The sequence below is a fragment of the Scophthalmus maximus genome, chromosome 2 (assembly GCF_022379125.1).
Source record: "Scophthalmus maximus strain ysfricsl-2021 chromosome 2, ASM2237912v1, whole genome shotgun sequence".
Classification (NCBI taxonomy): Eukaryota; Metazoa; Chordata; class Actinopteri; order Pleuronectiformes; family Scophthalmidae; genus Scophthalmus; species Scophthalmus maximus.
This window is the reverse complement of record NC_061516.1, coordinates 6,193,151-6,213,273: the sequence shown is the minus strand read 5'-3', so window position 1 is coordinate 6,213,273 and position 20,123 is coordinate 6,193,151. Positions and strand designations below refer to the sequence as shown.

Sequence of the window (20,123 nt, the reverse complement as noted above, 5' to 3'; positions counted from 1 at the left end):
TTCAGTTATTTTGTGAAACATCTACTGGATTAAACTGTACTTGTATCTTTCGGAGGTTTTGGATCAGGTGCCTTCTTTTCTTCCTCATATTTTTGAGTGTCAAAGCTCCGGCTCTTACACTACAGCGGTCGAAGGAATGGCAGCATATTTGGTTTCATTAGTTAAAACATTGAAATAATAATAATATTAATGAGAAACATTAAAAAATACGGATAACACGTTTGGTTTTTTTACCGAAGTGCAATGAAAGAAATTAAATCATTGTTAATTATCTGTAGTCTTGTCATCCGTCGGGTTACAAGAAAAAATAAATAATTTCCATGCCAATATCTCATGATTGTATTTTTTATCTGCCCCAATCACTACTTACGTTTTGCTAGGATGCGCCGGGTCACATGTACATAATCGCAATATGATTTGTAAGTGATGAGAGTTGCAAATTCTGTTTCGTACAAGTTCAATTCTGATTCTGAAGTCTGATCAGAGTCCCTGAAGGCAGCACTAATAGACCACATTGTTGAGATGAACTGAGAGCGACACCTGCCGACTCGGAGTAGCAAACACCTGTTGAAAAAATAAATATTTTTTTGAAAATCCTGAATACTTACTTTTTTGACCGTGTGTACATCTTATTAACTATATTTTATTAGGACAGAAAATGGCATAAGTATAAATAAATGACCAAATAAATACAGTTAGCCTTTTCTGTATTTCTACATTTATTTCTATAATCATTCATGTATTTACTGCATTTATTTCTACATTACATTTATCTATGTATTTATTTTAACATATATTTATTGCAGCATGTATTTGTTTATTAATTTATACTTATGTCATTTTCATTCCTTCATATAGTTTAACCTGACAACTGTAATATACCTTCAAGGCAGCAGAGATATTTTCATTTCAGGGAGCGATTATAAACGTTTCCGAAAAAAGAATAGAAATTCCTGCAGGTGAATTCAAATGTGGTGACAGACAAGTGATATTTTACTAGGTTTAATGTTTTGTCTAATAAAAAAGGATGTACTGTGAATGAGTGCAGGAATTTTATTTTATTTTACACCCTGCAGTCATTCAGACTGACTCATGCCATAAATAAATAAACCCAGTCATCATTTTCAAGAGCAGTTTGTATGCAAAGAATTTCTTCCTTTTATCTAATCTGCTAACCCAGCATCACTGCAGCAACCTGTAGGCTTCAGTTCACTGTGGAGAAGTCATTCGCTCACCTGTTCACTAAAACGTTACATTAATTCAGCAGACTCTTTCCAAAGCAACCAACAATAAGTGCATTCAACCATGAAGATATTACCCAAAACTGCAAGAATCATTAGACAAACATTTATCAAAAAGGCATAAAGAGCTTCACCTGCTCATTTAGACTTTTTTGTGGTGCTACCACATACTCACCATAAGTGCAGCCACAGCAACCTACACGTACACACTGCAACCAAGGTGAATCACACGCGTCCCAGTGCCCGTCATCACAGCAAACAATAAAAGGGATTTCAGCCATGGTGACTATTAATAATGAAATCTTTGGGAGGCGTTTGTTCAAGTATGATGTGTGAAAATGTCCAAGAGGCGCAAAATTTGCTCACTAAAATGAAAACGGCCGACTTCCTATTCTGTTCTGTAGGTCTGGATGTGATACACTTGCCTACCAAATGTTGTTCACCTACTTCAAATTAAACGCTTGGGGAAAGGTGGTGAGGGGTTTTATCGCCCATGCCTCTGACCCCTAAAATATAAAATTTATTACCAGTTCTGATCGGTGTGCAAGTTTTCGGGCAAGTCGGAGCACGTTAAGTGCATCAAATTAGCGATTTATTTGCATAATAATAACAATTCCTTCGATTACAAGAGCTGCAGGTCATCAATAAGACTGTAAGTCAGATATAAATACAGTCCATGTCATTGTAAAGTAAAACTTATTGCATTGGAAACACAAAAGTAGTTCAGACGGAAATTACCCATGACCAGATTGATTTATAGAAGAAAGGAAAAACAACGTGATACAATTTCAATCAATATATTTGAGATGCGACAGGTTCACTTCAAGGGCATGTGGTATATTTTATACTGAAACCTCCTGAGGTTCCAGGGTGAAGGGGTGCAGCTTCACCTGATGCATCGCCATGACAACATTAGGAGCCAGATGGTAAGTGTATTTCATACAGGTATGGTATGGCCATCAACATTATTCATACATACAGTAACCCCATGTGTTACAGTCAGATTAGAAACATTTCAATTAAGGAGCACTTAAATATGATTCCAGTGTAAAGCAGATTACACTACATTTGATTGGCAGTTGCATGAATTCACCTGATAAGTATTTCCCAATCGTCGACACAGTCGACCACGTGTGTGAAGAACATTGTCAATAAAAAAGACTTATGATGATGATCAAGTGATTCATAGATTTGTAAACACTAAAAGTCCCTGTAGCACTTTGTGGAGACTTTTCTATGATGGAATAACCATCATATGACTCCAGCTCATCAGGTGACACCAGAGATCACTGGAGCCAACTTCTGTACTTCATGTAAACACATTTGGCTTCATGTAAGACTGAAACATGAGCTCCACACGCTGGTGGAGTCACAAGTAAGACTGAGAGGCTCCGTGTGAGGCTCTGTATGAGGCTCCGTACATACCAGCTGACTCTTGGCAGACAACAACAGCAGCTGGGTGCAGTTTTTTAATCGACACCTGAAGGCACCATCCAAAAAGCTTGTCCTACAAAACCTAATCTACACAGACAGAATGATCTTTCTTCCCCGGGGGCAGATGTGCAGAAGCAGAGCATCCATCCATCACTTCACCGAGCTCATGATCACAGTTATTTGGAGGAAGCGAGGTCGAGGTGTCTGAGTGCTCCGCCCACCAGGTGGAGGCTCCCGGTGATGAGGACGTGGATCTCCACCGCGTCGCAGAGTGGAGCAGCTTTGGCCATGACACTGGGTTTGACTGTGAAGACCGTCTTAGCTCCGTCTGCCAGGACTGAGTCCCTGCCCTGAGTAATCCACTGGAGGGCGCTGAGGATGCAGGGGAAGACCAGGGGGTCTGCTTTTTTCTCGGGGCCCAGGGGCAGGGCGTCCTCGATGAGCAGCTGAGGACCACTGCTGTGGTGAAGACGCCAACTCCTCTCGTTGTCAAGGCAGCGAGTCAACATGTGCTCCACCGAGACGTTAAAGTTCTGCTGGTCTGAAAGGAGGAAGGACACGACTATTCAGGTCCAAAACACAAACACAATTGAAGATTGAATCCAGAATCACAAAAAGGGACTTTATATTTCTCACCAACAGAAATGTAAACATTACACTTTGTGTTTGAATGGGGATCAGTGGAGCCGAGTGGCTGCTGGCACCAGAGCAGCACCAAGCACGTGATCTGGCTCAAAATCAACAAACTCAAGCAAGTTTGTTTACACTGCACACGGACATGACTATGTTTTCATACTCAGCAATATTCTCATATCAACCAGATTAAGACAGTAATCTGAATAAGGCACTGCCATGTAAACAGTACTTTCTAAATGACCTCAACACAAATAAGGTCATACTCGAATAAGTAATAATCTAATTTGGACATGTGGAGTATTCTGATGTATACGTCTTATTTGAGTTTTCAACAGACTGCTCCGTCACACACACACAGGAATATGTATGAAATATTCTACTGGTAACTCCTGTAAACATCAATACTGAAATAATGCCTTATTCAGAATAAGGTTGATAGTTGAATTTGATTTAGGGCAATCTGACGGGCACAAAAATAACTTGTCTGCAGCTGACAATGAAGCATCAGAGTATAGTGCAGGTAGGTATGACATATGGTTTTAATCATATTTCACATATTAAAGAAAGTAAATATCAGTGGCTATTTCAACTTTTAGCTTTAACCCCCAACAGAATTCTGCTTCAACACACATACATCGTCCTTATATATCCTGTTTAGTTGATGAACATTTGACTTCTATTCAGATAATCTGCATAACAGGTGGAGGGAGGTTCACGATTTCTGCCAACTGAGGACTGAAAGACTTGCAGCAATAGTTAAGTTAGGTCAGACAACATGTACCTGTTAGTGTTCATATCTGTTAAGACTGGAAACTAACTGCTGCCAAGGGGCTTCAACAGGGGGCTTCCACAGGGCAACGGATTGAGGCTCTGAACACTTTTGTAACTTAAAAGATTTACGTTTTTGATTATAAATATATTTGCAATAATTTCAAAAATCACATTCATTATGTGTAAAAGGTGAAGAGGTCTGAACACATAATGAAGCCTGTGTTAATGATGAGAATTCATCTGCTTCAGGAAAACCATCTTTTGTAGTCATTGTATAGTTATATATTTATAAAAACATCTGGAACAGGACGAGGGAGTTCACTGTGAAACACAAACAGCTGAAAGACCTCACCTGCATTACAGGAAGTGACGGCCTCAGTGATGTTTGGGCAGAACACAGCAAAGTCAAAGTGACACGGCTGAACAGAAACACAGACGAAATAGAGGAATTTGAAGTTAGCAATCTTCCACATGTATCAAACAACTCACTGCAGATCACATGATTAACCCCAAGTACGATCTGATCAGAAGGAACCAATCATAGACAAGTATAAGTCTACTTTACATCCGGCCTAACGTTCATCTTATAATAATAACCCTTAAATTTTACTCACTCTGCAAAAACCTGTCATTCATTTAGTACGGGTGTGAAATCCTCAACATCTCCAGTAGCAGTTAACACGAGAAATGAACAATAATCAACAAGAAAAAATAGGAAATTAGCTGAAAATTAAAAAATATTTAGTATCTACAATGACCAGTTGTACTCACCACCAGGAGTTTCAACATGGCTGCAGAGTCTCTCTCCCCTGTGGCGTTGAAGAGTAACACTCTGGCCACAGGTCCACTACAACACAAACATGTCAGAGTTGTGAGAAAATGTGACGAGTGGAGAGCAGCAGTCAACGATACGATACTATTATTACTGATCTTAGATCCATAACTCATGTTTGTCTGCAGTGAAAAAGTGTCAACATTTACAACAACATAGAAATTTGTTGAAACGTCTAAAACATGTTTTAATTCACAGAACCTTATAATATATGCATAATCATAAAAATACTACTACCAACTATGGAATACCATTTTAGCCAATATCAAATAAATAAATAAATATGAAATACATCCTGAAATAAATAAATGAGGCAAGTAATAAATAAATACAAATATATAAATGAGTCAATTAGTTAAAGCCCCAGTGTGTCATTTTTCTACTTTTCTGACACTTTATGGTGGCGCACTGCTGATTCAATTTCTGGTTTCCAGCAGCGTCTGAAAATTCAATGTGAATGCGACGTATTCTGGACCGTTAAGTTTCAACAACCGTATTCAAAATGGCGTAGGAACATGGCGACTCACACGGAGGTCGGGTCCACCTCATGTAACTATTTAGCTCATTCACAGTTGATGATACATATATAAACACATAGTTATGGACAATATATTCAATTTCTGTGAATAAGTTCTTCTGAATATTACACACTGTAGCTTTAAATAAATAAATAGGTTTTACATTTATTCATTTCCGGGGACTTTTATTTCCTAATGCCGCATTTATTTATTTCACTCTCTATTTATTTCCATTTCTTATATGCAAATCAGGGGGCGTGGCTATCTCACAGATTCAGTCTACCAGACCACTGAATCGCAAGAGAAGAAGAGTGCGGACATCATAGAAGTTATCGGTGGGGCCCCAATATTTGCTAAAACTGCATTCCATAACCAACACATACCCGGGCGACTGTGGCTCAGGATGTACTTCCTCCAGTCCACATGCCGATGTGTCCTTGGGTAAGACACTTAACCCACTGCCGCTCTTCTGACAGTGTATGAATGTGAGTACATACAGTATCAGGGCTGTATGAATGTGTGACTGTAAAGTGCCCTGAGTGGTCTATATGACTAGAAAAGTGTTGTATAAATACAGTCCATTTACCGTTTAACATACACCTCAAGACAGCTGCTAAGCAAATTCATTATTAAGCTGAAATGTAAAGAGTGTTAAACAGACATGGTGAAAGTGCATCAGTGTGGTGAGTCAACCTCAACATGACAAAAACACAAAGATATGATTCATTATTGTATGACAGCTCGTTTCAGCACTATGAGCACCGAGCAGCAGGACTGTTATGTTGCTCTCATACTGCTAGAGTTGTTTATTAATGGACAGTGGTTATATGGCGCTTTTCTAGTCTTATCAACCACGCAATGCCCTTTACAGGACAAGTCTCACACACGCACAGCTGCCCGGGTATGTGTTGGTTATGGAATGCCGTTTTAGCCAATATTGTGGCCCCGGGATATCTTCCATAATGTCCGCACTCTTCTTCTCTTGCGATTCAGTGGTCTTTTTTTGCCAAAGGCTCTAGTCAGAATCTGTGTGCTTGATGGGCGCAGGACTGAGCTCAGTCACCTTGCTCTGCTCTCATGCTGGGCTGCAGTCTCTCTGAACCAGTTCACACAGGCCTGCATGCTGCGCAGGGTGTGAGCTCCATCCAGGAAGTAGGTGACTGCTCCGTGTTTCAGAGTCTGATTCCTTCCAGGCCACTCTGTGTCTGCCAGCCCTGAGAGCAAACACACGGGTTACAGATTTGTTTTACGGAGTTTTTTTATCAAGTTGGAGACAGATATATAAAAGTCACATTGTACTTTAGTAGATTTACTTTGATGTTTAGAGTCATCTTCAGCTGGTGAACAGAAACCCTGACATCATCCTGTTAGATACACTGATAAACTCAATGATGACACCCATTTTAGAGTGTAAATAGGGCAGGGCTATAAAACGATACAGATAATAATATCTGTAATAATAACTTGTCCTGAATAGAAATATAAGACACGGACGATACGTCAATAGAACTCATTCCATCCATGTTTTGAAAGACGACACCAACAGCCAATGAGAAAGAGAATAGATAAAAGAGAAAATGACGACAGAAAATATTAACTCGAGAGACAGCTCTCGATGGACATGAGGCTCAAAAGACGAGGACATTGTTCAAAAGAAGCTTCCGAAGAATTCGGTGGTGTGGAGATATTTAGGCTGTTTAAAGTCAGACAAGAGTCGTAGCGTCACGTGCAATGTCGAAAGCTTGTTCCCACAAAGTCAACGTTGTCTATTCATTTGTGTTTCCCAACTATTTAAAACAGTTTGAATCTATACAAAGGAAAGGATACAGTGAGGTAGTTTTTATTTTATTTGTTATTAATATCATTTTAGAACTGATCAAAGAATTTAGTTTGTGTTCTCCTGTAAGCTTCTGACTGGTCAAAATTAAGATTTTAGTTTATTATATATACCCATTTTATTCATCTGAAATACAGATGTATAATGTTTAACTTCTGACAAAATAAATATTATAAACCAAAATTAACCTCATATCTTCACATCTCACTTGGGAGTAAAAAGGTACCTTTAAGCTCGACAGAATTAGTGATTTGATTTATATTGCGATATATATCGATACGTTTTTTTTCCATATCGCCCAGGTCTATAAGTGTAAAGCTGCACATTGCTTCCTGTCTATCTTCCTTTGCGGTGTCCTGCGTTCGTTCGCCCTTGAACAGAATGAATCTGTTGACAAGCTCCAATGATTCTTTTAATGCTTTAAGTTGAGCCGCTTGTTTTTTTCTTCATTCTGCACTTGCCTTAAGAATTATGTGGGTCCACTTCCAGTGAAAGTAGTCTATAGTCTATTTAAACTAATAACATACATATTAGTTCAACGATTACTACAACCAACAATTCATGTTAGATTGTTTTCATACATTGAAGGGTTCATTTACTTTCATAATCATTACATATATTCTAGTCCACTGTGGATGTATATCTAATTTTGCTTATTCACAGAGATCCAAAATGGCTGTTGTTGTTTCCATGACTCACCTTTCACCATGATGGGGCTGGGCTTGAAGGGCGTGCCCTGAAGAAGTGCAACTGTGTTGTCAGCATTGGCAGACGGAAATCTTTTATCTGCTGAGAGAGGACATGCTGTCATCAACACCTAGACAAACCCTGGAATGACAATAACTGGTTATTATCGTGTGTGTGTGTGTGTGTGTGTGTGTGTGTGTGTGTGTGTGTGTGTGTGTGTGTGTGTGTGTGTGTGTGTGTGTGTGTGTGTGTGTGTGTGTGTGTGTGTGTGTGTGTGTGTGTGTGTGTGTGTGTGTGTGTGTGTGTGTGTGTGTGTGTGTGTGTGTGTGTGTGTGTGTGTGTGTTGGTTAAAAACCCAGCTCGCTTTCGTCGGCAGGTTGTTTCACCCGCTCAGTGGTACGACACACGGTCTACACTCTTGAAATTGTCTGAACTAGTTTTTGATTGTTGTGGATTTTTTGCTGGAAATTATGCCATTCTGTTTTGCCCTCGACTCAACCCGTCTCCGCTGCTCACACGGAGGTTGCCTCGGGCCTGGGAGCCTCAGTCTCGCCCCTGCTCAGAATCACAATCTCTGTTCAATATCCTATAACAAGTTTGTATTAAATATATTAAACTTCTAGTGTCTGTGGTCTGCAGTTGAGTCCTAAACCTAAGTGAAACGTAACACTTAAAGGGGCAGTAAGCGATTCGAAAAGCAATACACGCTTTGCAAAAATCAGAGAATATTCGTCACGGTACGTAGCCTGCTGTTTTGCGTGGCTCAGCCGTGGCTCTGTACATTGAAAACAAAGAAATGGTGCGGACGTCAGAACTCAACACTGTTTGCAGCTTGTAATCATCGCTCGTCGACGCGTTAAGAGACGTGCTGGCGACGGACGATGCGAGGCCTCACGTAACCGAGGCTGCAGGTTCAACCCCGACCACAGCATTGACATTACCGACAACAACAAAGACAACAAAGAGAGAGACGAGCGTTCTCTAAAAACGCTTACTGCCCCTTTAAGTTGTGTTAGAAGTGTTCCAGTAAGATCACTCCAGTAACTTTAGTTACTTTTAGGCAGTTGTTCAGACATGAGACTAACATGTTCATTGGTTGTCACGTTTACGCACCAAGGTGTCCGTCTGTATATTTAACCCAAAGTAATCTAAAAAATTAAAAAAGAAAAAATGATGTAAGAACAAAACCAGACTAAGGGTTCAGAGCTTCAGCTGAACATCCTGTATTCATTACTGTTTGTAGTGATGTTCATCTGTATGGTCCCTATTCAATAAACAAATTCATATACAGACGTGATATAATAATCATAAGAAAACTAAAAACACGCTAAATAAATACATCACAACTATTATAGCTTCATTTAAATTCCTCAAAGATTCTTTGATTGTGACAGAGTTCCTGTTCTATCAGTGAAGCTCAGAACAACATGACAAATAAAAAACTAAAGCCACTGAATGATCCACATACTGTTAAATATTTCCTATGATTCTAAATGATCAGTTGAGAGGGACGGGGCTCATGACTCTCAGAACAGACGCAGGAGAGAGAACGTGACCCAGAACAGGGTGATTCTTGAGAGAGACAGAACCAGGACTGTGGCACTGCAGCCTGATGGACCGCTACTCTTCACCTGGAATCATGTCAACGGGCAGCTTCAGTACAGTCGAGGGCTCACAACATATGACAAAGAATCATGAAGATAGAAAGAAACAGCTGCTGTTACAAAATACTGTAAATCTGCAAAGACAGACAAAATATTAGAATAGTTATGATATGTATGATTATCTGGATATCAGTCACCCACTAATAGGGAGGTTGCTGGTTATATTTTGTAAACACTGAATGGATCAGTGTTTCCCGCATACAGCGAACAGCCAAACTAAAAGATCTGCCTTGTACAAAGCTTTTTATGAAGCCAATCTTTTCATACATTTTCTGAATACAGATGAAATGTTGGTGACATCCCATCCCACCTGGGAGACATCTGCTCTGCAGCCACGTGTGACTCAACTGGAGGGCCAGGGAGGCATTGGAGTGCTGGTGCAATCCTGCCAGGCCGAGATGCAAAGGTCCACAGTCTGTCTGATAGTCCTCCAGCTCTGGACACACCCTCAGAGGACACTACGACGACAACAACCACAACAACAGGTGAGACTGTAGAACACACAACTAAGCAGCTGGAGGAGAGATCAGAACAAGTGGTCACTTACTCTCACCACCGTGGCCCGGTCCTTCAGCACAGCCAGAGCATGTTCTGGTTGTTTGACTGTGAAGGCAGGAACCCCAGGCTGGAATCACAGGAACATGGTGAATGGGGTTAGGGTTAGAAGGAGTGGGGACCCAAATATGACCCATGAGACAATCTAATTGGGCCCGCAATACAATTCATAAGTATTAAAAAATTCTCATGACGGCATTTTTTTTCCTGCAATAAAAGAAACTATTGAACTGTAGACTAACAAGCCCCTCGGCGTGGTCGCATCGGGCTCAATGCCTGTGTGGAGCCAAGCCCAGCTGAGAGGCGGCGTTCACTGGGAAACATACAGAGACAAACAACCATTCACACCTACGGTCAATTTAAAGTCTCCAATTAAATGCGCAGTTAGCGTTTTTAGAGAAGCTTGTCTCTCTCTTCGTTGTTGTTGTTGATGATTTTACTGCTCTGATTGAGCTTCGAACCCGCAGCCTCGGGTACGGGAGACCGACGCACTTACCACAAGGTCAAAACCTCATAGTCATAGTGTCGTTCACTAGCACGTCTCTTAACGTGTCGACGAGTGACGTTTACAAACTGCACAGTGCTGTGTGGTGAGGTCCGCACCATTTCCTTGTTTTCCATTTACGGAGCCAGGGCTGAGCAGAAAGTTTTTTGAGTGCCTAAAACAGAGATTTGTTTGGATTGATTGATGGTTCTTATCGGTCTTGTGTATATGCATGGTCACCTGATATAAGTTCTCAGGTGTGTTAATATTAACTGGGAATTCTTACTGATGCAGAGCTAAATACTCTTTGTCTAGACGGGCAAGTGTTGTGCATTTGCGTTTGGGTGACGACTGCGATAAAGCTGGTAGGTGGAGCCATTTATCACACTAGTCCAATCCCAGCGCCACCTGTCTGATGTCAACTGCCAACACACCTTGAAGATGCCTCCTTTTTGCCAGGCAATCTTTTCAATGGTGTCTCCGAGAATCTGAGTGTGGTCTATACCCAGAGAGGAGATGCCACACACCCACGGCCTCCTGTCAGGACAAAACCACAGAGAAGAACATTAATGCTTTATAAAACATTGATAAAGCTGTAAAAAAAAAATGTAATCAATAAGATAAAGTTGCCAAAACTTTATGGTACAACTGCTTACAAATCATTTGTCTGTAACAGTGCATCACAATTGATTTCATATAGGCGGATATGGCTCAGGCGGTAGAGTCGTTTGACCCCTGCTTCCGCCAGTCCACATGCCAATGTGTCCTTGGGCAAGACACTTAACCCTGAATTGCCTCTGACGGCTCTTCCGACAGTGTATGGATGTGAGAGAAAAAAGCGCAGTGAATAGCAACGCTGTATGAATGTGTGTGAATGAGTGGAATGAATAAGTACACAGACTGTGATGTCATTATTGTTTCCAATCTCCCTCTGTTCAGCCATGGTGACTTTCTCTTCCCACACCTTCAGCCTGTTATTCCTCTGATGCAAACAGGAGAACGTGTAAAAGTGTTTTACTGCCCTCTCTGGTGGATTCTGTTTTTCTACCCATAACCACACCCAACAACGAGAAGGGCGCTCAGAGAGCACACACCTCCCCCAAGGCCAACAACCCTATATCGCCATGTTAAAGGAAGTGAAAAAAAATCCTGGATCCACCCGTTTACCCAGATCTGCTCCAACTGAACACTCCCCACCCCTCCAAAAATGGGAATCTGGAATTTCATTAGTGTTAGAGACGTGATCTTTACTTTGCTGCCACACACAGAGCTGCTCACTTCTGTTTAGGCCCTCTACTGTGCTGTGGTTTAATGATATACAGTAGTTGTTCTCATCCACATGTTAATGGTTTGACCTCTGTCCGTTTTGGGGCGATTTGTTTGTCAGCAGAATTATGAAAAGACTACAGAACTAATTTCTACGAAACTTGGTGTAACGATGGGCTACAGGCCAGGAAAGAACTCATTCAATGTTTACCATGGAAACAGCAATCGTTTATCACTTTCTTAAACGTTCTTAACACTGTCAGACCACAGGGAATTAACAGCAAACGGCTCATCTGATTTTAATGAGTAAAATAAATATTATTTAATATGATATTATTTACACAAGGCGGTAATTTGGTGTCAGAGCTTGGACTAACACCTCTTATGGACACAATGATATTCACAGATAAATCCTAAAAGTGCAATTACTGGGTGGACAGCACAAAACACGTGTTTGCACTACTTACAAAATACAAGAGCAAATAACATGCATTACTCTGCTGCGAGTAGAGTTTTGGCTCCGGTTCAACAATGAAATGGTAAAGTAGAAGAGCACTGATGGCCTTAGACAAAGCTCACCAGCTGAGAGCAAAATTCAATATTCTTTCTCATCAAGAACACGTCCCATTACTTTAACTGATTCAGCTGTGTGCATCTTACTCTTTGGCGCCATTGTGCTCCAATTTTGTAGAAAAACTGTACAACCACTATCAAAAACACATAAAGAGCCATAATGTTGTATTGGAGGGAGATGTTTGGTCATTACCACAAACAAACACTGGATTTAATTTAGACTCAACCCCATAATCCCCATCCACCAAATGTGGATTAATCTGCCTTTAAAAACAAATAGTCCCGTACAAATACAATTTGATTTGTCCTTCAACACTGAACTCATCCTTTGAACTGTTTTGAATCATAGACATGTTTCAGAAAACACCGGCCTCGTAATACTCACCTGCCCGTTCCTGTTCCCACTCTCTGATATAGTTTGGAATTGTAGATCAAACCATCTTTTGTTATGATTGTGATACAGTAAAGTGCAGCTCTTTGTTGGGTGCAAAGTGTTGTGTGTCTGTGTATCAAAGCATCATGTAGGTCACGTACAGTCTAATATCCTGTTCTCTGTTTCACTGAGGCTTCACTTTCTAATATGCTTCACATCACGTCATCTTAATACAGACTCTCGGGTCGAGCTTTGAACAGAGAATCTTACCTTATAATGTTTGTGCAGTCATATGCTCCACCAATTCCAACTTCAACTACAGCCACGTCCACCTGAACAAACAAGGGAACCGTTGATCACTGCCATGACACTATCTGAGCACAACTCTGCTGACAATGTATTAGATTTCCTGACTTTGCAAAGTGCAGAAATACTGTGAGGAAAGGTTCAACAATAAAAAATTTGAGCCCAACCACTATATCTGTTGGTCTATAACATCGACCAATATGAGCCTTTCACAGACATATTGGTATCTGCGGTTATGTTTACCGATATTAAATATTTTATTGTATAAATAAACAATGCAACAAAATTTGCAGTTCTATATATTTGGTTATATTGTTGTTGTTGTTTTTTATTTATAGTTATTTATGATCAAGCTTATGGTTAAACTAATTCATCAAGCCCCAATTACATGTATTTGTCAAAAAGGTTTAATAACAAAATCTAAGGAATCATTGACAGATTTATTATATATGTATATATGATATATATCAGCCGACGGATCGTATCGGAAATCTTGTACTCTCCAATATCGATATCAGCATCAGCCCCCAAAAATCCACATCAGTCGTGCACTAAAAAAATCCAGATAAAAGTGCAAATGAGATTCTTAACCTTCAGTTATGTATAATCGTATAGAAGTAGACACAGAGTCACACCCTATTCCCTACTTCCAATCCCTCATACTATAGGCTTATATAGATCGTCCTTCAGTGCCTTTTCATCTGGTAAGATAAGATAAACCTTTATTGATCCGCACAGGGGAAATTCAGATATAAGAGATATATGTGGTAGCTGCTAATAAAGACAGCACAAGCTGCCCGCGTACCTTCTCCTTTAGAAACACATGGAAAGCCAAGATGGTGAGGAAACGGAAGTATGCCGGCATCATCCCTCCATGTGCATCCTGAGGAGGGCGAAGACACAGAGACAGAAGACTGCATCACTGTTTGCAATAATATACACCAGTCAATTTAACAATCAGACTTATTGCTCAACCCTAACCCAGTAAAATCCACACTAAGAAGTTGGACAGTTACACATTCCTGTTGTCCTCGAGATAGGTCATTTTCTCCTGGGTGATGTTTTGCGACCCGGCACCGACTGTTGCACCCCTGGTTTGTCTCATATCTTCTAGCGCTGATATCCGGGTTTTTGTTTGACTCACTCGGGTCCCTAGCTTCTCACCCGGAAAAGGAATTTTCACCAGAATTCAAAATCGTTCAGCCCTAAAGTTGGGCACGACAGGACAGGTGAATCACACTGAAAATACCCTGTGGTCTTATAACGACCAAACAGCTCATCACGATAACGTTGCGTATGTGGTAATAATATAACGCTGCTTTGCGACTAGCGACTTTTTTTCGGAACATCTGGCCTCTCCCTTAGCCCCCCCCCTCGATGCCAGAGTGAATTGAGACACCCCTGATGGGTAGGGGCAAGGCGTCAAATGGGATTGATTATGTCAAATATGTATTTGTAAATTTCTCCCTCCTGTTTTTGGCAACGAAAACAGAAAAATCTGGTACAGTTTATATTTGTAAAATTTTCATCTCACACGTCTAAATAGTCACATTTAGTGTTTAATAACGTTGGTGCCATCTCATCATAGTCATGTTAAAGATTTTTTTTTGCTAACGAACCTGTTTTTACAAAATGACCACTATTTCTACCCCAGAAAAAGTGGAACAGCAAATTCTATCAACTGGAATCAAAGGTTTAATTAAATCCTCATTGCTGTTGCTCCTTGTGGAACACCACAAATTTAGGTGAGCTGATGTTCTCACAGTTATGGGCGGCAGTTTTGTCTCTGACAGACATGACTTCTACACGGCACGCAAAAAAGTGTTGTTTTTTTTGTTTTGTTTTTAAACAAAAATGTAATATAGAATATTGAAACAGCAGTCAAACAGCACACTAAATACTAGCAATGAAAGCGATGTACACTGTCACATGATGGTCACGCTCATCCTGACATGAAGGGTCTCATTTGGCAACTTGTGACACTGATAATACACAAGTGAGGCTGAGAAAACACAGGACACAACCAGCTGTTGGAATGTCAGCGGTTACTCTTAGATGATTGAAGGTCACTGCACTGAATCATTTCAGGGTGAAAGGTGAATGATTAACCAGGTTAGTTTCTTTCCGTTGCGTTAAATAACAACACTTCCATTTTAAACAGAGAAGTTTCTTCTTTGTTATGTGACCTACCTTAGTTTCATCCAGACGTCCATAAACCTGCCAGAAGTATTTAGTGAAGAGCTCTTTCCCAATGGGCTTCCCGTTGATTCGAATCCTCTCCCTGACCTGAACCAAGTGTGGGGAACTGCAACCAAAATGGAAGTTACATAAAAAAAACAATGAAAAGAAAAGCACAGTGTATGGCAGCACTGTTTGAATTTCCTGTAGCGCTTTGAGTGGTCTATATGACTATGTAAATACAGTCCATTTATATAGTCTTATCTCCAAACTTAAAAAAAAAAAAATTCTAATGACACAAGCTGTATTAAAGCTAAAGTAATAGAGTAGTATTTAGAAGAACTTATTAAAAGAAATTGAATATATTGTCCATAACTGGATTTTTCAACTCATCCCTCTCTTTCAAATAGTGGAAATCATATTCACTGTAGTTTTTACCTGTAAAATCCTGTACGGAACCCATAACTTCTCAAAATCTGCTCAGTGAATGCACACGTTGACCCCTGAGAGACAAATACAGACATGTAAGAGGACAAGTTCATACAGCTGCTCCAATAGTTTGATGTTTCAACACATACTTGCATGTCAGAGCTCACATAATGCATCTGTTTGACTTACATCAACATGAAAATCAACATGCAACACACGCGAGCACCTTGTGCGCTGCAGCTCACCTTGCCCTTTGTTCCCGTCACATGAATAATATTTAGATGGTCAAGTTCCTCCACCTTTGAAACAACACACACGTCAGATAAGACAATAACACTGATGTTCTTGAGGTCGTCACTTTGATCCGAGTACAAGTTTCGGAAGCTGACACCATGGACTCACCGTGAGACCGGCTCGCTCCAAGAAGCCTCGCATGGCCTGGAGCTGTAGGTGAGGGTGGCCCCGCTCTCGTCGGACCTGCTCCAGAGCACTGGCGTTGGTCTGCAAGGTGTTCAGAGTGCAGATGGCATCCTGTGGCAAACACAGACAGGCACATGTTCGTCATGTAATTGAAATCAATTGTACAGGCAGCTCTTCACTGCATTTTTTTTATGCATAGACTCAACATGTTAAAGGAGCAGTAAGCGATTTTAGAGAACGCTTGTCCCGCTCATTGTTGTTGTGATTTCACAGCAGACCGACACGTTAAACACGAGGCCAAAACCCCTGAGTAGCATTACTCGCTAGCACGTCTCTTAACGCGTCGACGAGTGATGTTCACAAGCTGCACAAAGTGTTGTGTGGTGAGGTCCGCACCATCTCTTTGTTTTCGATGTACAGAGCCACGGCTGAGCCACGCAGAACCGACTGTAGAATCGCTGACTGCCCCTTTAAGGAGAGTCTTGGTCAGCTGACAATAGGTCCCAGTAGGTGAACATTTTCCCTCAACCTGGACCTGGATATGTTGAGTGCTTATTTAGTCCATCAACAGAAAACAAACAATTTCTGAAGAAAAAATGTCAAGCATTCGCCATTTTCGGTTCCTCAACTGATTTTCTGCTTCATTTTTTATGCATTATAAATTCTGTGGTTTTTGAACAGTTGGTATGAAATAAAACAACCCACCCTTTTGAAGAGACTCAGACAATAGGTTGATAATTTACTTTTGATTAGTTGAAGCACGAATAATGTTACTTCTTCCAATTATCTCAGTGTTCTTGACTGTTCCCACAATTCAAACCTACAAACCAAATAAACAAAGAATGTATTTTATGTATTACAATGTAATGAGGTATTGTGTGCATACTAGAGCCTCATATATCTTTGTCCAACCACCAAAGAGAGCCACACTGGGCTTCATATTCCTGACCTGGTTCCAGATACGCTGTTCTGAGTCCCGACGCGCGGACTAGAGAACCACACGGGGATCAACAGTCTCCAATAGATGAACCATTTCCTCCTGTTTAAACAACGTTTGCTTAAAGCTGCTGCAGCAACAAACATGTTTAGGAATATTCGACCCCGCTAAAGAGAAAATTTTAACACTGACAGAAGTTGTGGTGATTTAAGAGAAAATGATTTCCATTCATACAATTCACGAACATCGAGCATCAGATAACTTGCCTCATGAAAAACAAAAGAATCAATAGGTCAGGCCTCCCTATGTCACTCTTCATGGCAAGGTCATGGACTGTGAAGTCTGATGTCGTCAGTAGTAGACGCGCTGATTCTGACCTCTGATGATCGGAAGCATCACCGATCACGCTGCTTTCATTATCTTAACTTCAGCCGCGGACTCTGGGGGGCTCTCAACTTTCTTCCATGCTGTTCAAAAGAATGACAAATTGGTCCACCAAGTTGTTGCCTGGCATTTTCGGGGAGTCGCTCTTGAAAATGCAGAACCAAAGATTGGTGACACCGGTCCATGGCTGGCCACTGGTTCCAGTCAAGACAACCCACTGACAAATGTTTTGTTTTTTCATTTCTGTTTTGATGCAGATTGAACTACATTAGATGTCGAGGTGCTGGTCGGTTGATTTTACTGTTGGACAGAGCCACGATACCCGTTTCCCCCTTTTCAACATTTGGGCAAGACACTTGACTTAACCCTTAACTGTATGAATGTGACTTGTACTGGTCGATAAGACCAGAAAGGTGATATGTCAATACAGTAACCATTACCATCCATAAACACCTAGACCTACAGCGCCCTATGAGATTCATGATCTTTATTATCTTTGACTTCGTTGTATATTCTTAAATCGATCATGAATAATGTCTCCCTCCAAGGATTCTCGTCAAGTGGAATGATCTCGCTACGTGGACAGATCGTTCCACTTCACCTCACGTGACGACATGCGGGTCGAGAAGGACCAGATCCCGCCGTGTCTCGCTTCGGGAGCGAGGAAAAGAAAGTCCACGTGCACGACGGAAGTAACCGTCAGGCCCACGCCAGCGTCCTGTGGCGCATCGTGTTCGCTCCACTTGGACAAGTCAACACCGGTGTTACGCACGGCCGTTACCAGGCGACCACGTGACCGCGCACTGCTGCACTTTGACTCGATGTCGGACAACACGGTCACGTTCCCGGTCCGGGGGCTCCGGTCGGTCCCGGGGGCTCCGGTGAAGTGGCCGTAGCCTCGTGCGGTCCTGTGGAGCCACGTCTCTGCCGACTCACACGTGTGTGTGTGTGTGTGTGTGTGTGGTAAACTTCTCCGGAGGTAGTGGCTCGCTAGCGAAGGCGGTCCGGAGGCGAGAGTGACTCGCGGGTTACCTGGTACTCCATGCCCGGCATCTGAGGCGCCGTCTCGGTGCTGTAGTGTCCCGCTGAAGGGCCCGTCCACTCCTGGTTCCGCAGCCGCGCGGCAAACATGGAGCCGCAGCGCAGCACGCGCGACACACTCACCATCATGGGGCGTCGGGCTGTCACAGGAAGCGGCTGCCAGAAAAGGGAGGTTTCTTCCGCAGGCGCGATGACGTCACCATGAGCCACACCCCCCCTCGCCTGACTGGCTGCGGCTGCAGATAGACCTACTTGCTGGCATGCGCATGAACGTGACCTCTGACCTCATGCGTCTGACCGACAATTGGTGCGGAGGTACATTTGGTGCATTCCTCATTTGTAGTTGTGGAAAAGAGTCACGCAAGTGTGTTACAGTGAGTTTGTAGTCACAGAGAAGAACGCTTTAGGAGTTGCAAACTTCTATTCCCCCGCTCTCCCACAAACACAGAACTACAGTTACACCTTCTCAAAGACTTAATCGCAGGTGCACAAATAGACAACAAGTAAATCTGGTGCAGACCACATTCCTACACCCGTCCCATTGTCGTGGACAAAATGTGCACATCTGCAAATCGGCATGTGAACGGGTACAATGAGAGGTGCACACCTGTAGAATATTTTCTCTTGAATATATATTCTATTTCTTGGATATTTTTCTTGTACAAATACAAGTCAACGAGTCCACTTGTAGCATTAGGGGGCGGGCGCTGGGCGCAGCACGGAACCATTTTGACCAATCAGACGACGCCGAAGTTGGCTTCCGATTCATAGCTTCCGATTGGGTAGTTAAGGGGGAAGTTAAGGTGAACTTCCGTTTTTCTAAAAGAATAAAAACAACCCTCCAAAACCAGTATCTTGTTTGGTATCAAGATGACTTTGGATAAATTTGCCAGGAACCAAGTAGAAAGGCTCCATTCTGGGGTTGTCTGATACAGTGACAAACAGTGGTCATTTTGTTCATGAAAACTATGATGAAAAATTTTCATTGACAACCAATTTTTTCATGATGAAAACAAAACTAAAACTTAATAAAAAGTGACCTTTGAAAAAGAGACCTGACCAAATGTATTTCCTTTTTTTTTGCAATAAATAAAGACATAACGATAATGTAAGAAAATTGATATATTTTAATGCAAAGTCTTACTCAACAACAATCCGAGAATCACACACTATACCCTACTGATTAATAAAACAGTTTCCACCATTGCCAAAACATATTTTGTTCAGAAGATGATTAAGCTGCTTGACCTATTGCAGTATTGTTGCTATGCATCATAAATTCAGTATCTTCTCTGAAAGTAAACCAAGAAAATGTAGTGTTTTGCGAGTTTCTGCGAGCAGCTGAAAGACAATGGCGCAAATCAAAGTGCCCTGAGGATCTTCTTGCCTACAAATCTCTTCTTTCCTCTTTCTCTGCCTCCGTATCTGCTGCCTAAAAGCTCTTTCTTTGAATCTAAAATTCCGTCTTCCTTCTCCAACCCCGAAAACCTTTTTCCCATCTTCTCTACCCTCCTCGATCCCCCTCCTCCCTTCTCCCAAGCGACAATGTTAACTACT

The 20,123-nt window shown here is 41.5% G+C and overlaps 1 protein-coding gene across 2 annotated transcripts; it reads right to left on the bottom strand.

Annotated features, from left to right (window-relative positions):
• Window positions 1-2,022: 2,022 nt before the first annotated feature.
• On the bottom strand, window positions 2,023-18,719 carry fpgs (folylpolyglutamate synthase). 2 transcript variants are annotated; one of them, XM_035625293.2, is made up of 15 exons: window positions 18,558-18,719; window positions 16,187-16,315; window positions 16,030-16,083; window positions 15,794-15,858; window positions 15,368-15,482; window positions 13,983-14,060; window positions 13,142-13,203; window positions 11,094-11,196; window positions 10,168-10,245; window positions 9,931-10,078; window positions 7,969-8,058; window positions 6,496-6,646; window positions 4,854-4,929; window positions 4,435-4,501; window positions 2,023-3,216 (listed from the first exon to the last, which is right to left on the bottom strand). In XM_035625293.2, exons 1-15 carry the CDS (start codon window positions 18,693-18,695, stop codon window positions 2,852-2,854), a joined length of 1,719 nt encoding a protein of 572 aa, XP_035481186.1. In that variant the 5' UTR covers window positions 18,696-18,719; the 3' UTR covers window positions 2,023-2,851. The 2 variants fall into 2 exon arrangements, with proteins under 2 accessions (XP_035481186.1, XP_035481188.1); XM_035625295.2 differs by having other exon boundaries at window positions 7,969-8,055.
• Window positions 18,720-20,123: the final 1,404 nt, after the last annotated feature.

What these genes read in the sequence shown, in the direction of transcription:
- fpgs (XM_035625293.2), bottom strand. Translation starts at nt 18,695, where the DNA reads ATGATGGTGAGTGTGTCGCGCGTGCTGCGCTGCGGCTCCATGTTTGCC. An exon ending in TGACGGGAACAAAGGGCAAG is followed by an intron (nt 15,859 to 16,029) that starts GTGAGCTGCAGC and finishes TTTGTCTCTCAG; the next exon opens with GGGTCAACGTGTGCATTCAC. An exon ending in TTCCGTACAGGATTTTACAG is followed by an intron (nt 15,483 to 15,793) that starts GTAAAAACTACA and finishes TTTTGGTTGCAG; the next exon opens with TTCCCCACACTTGGTTCAGG.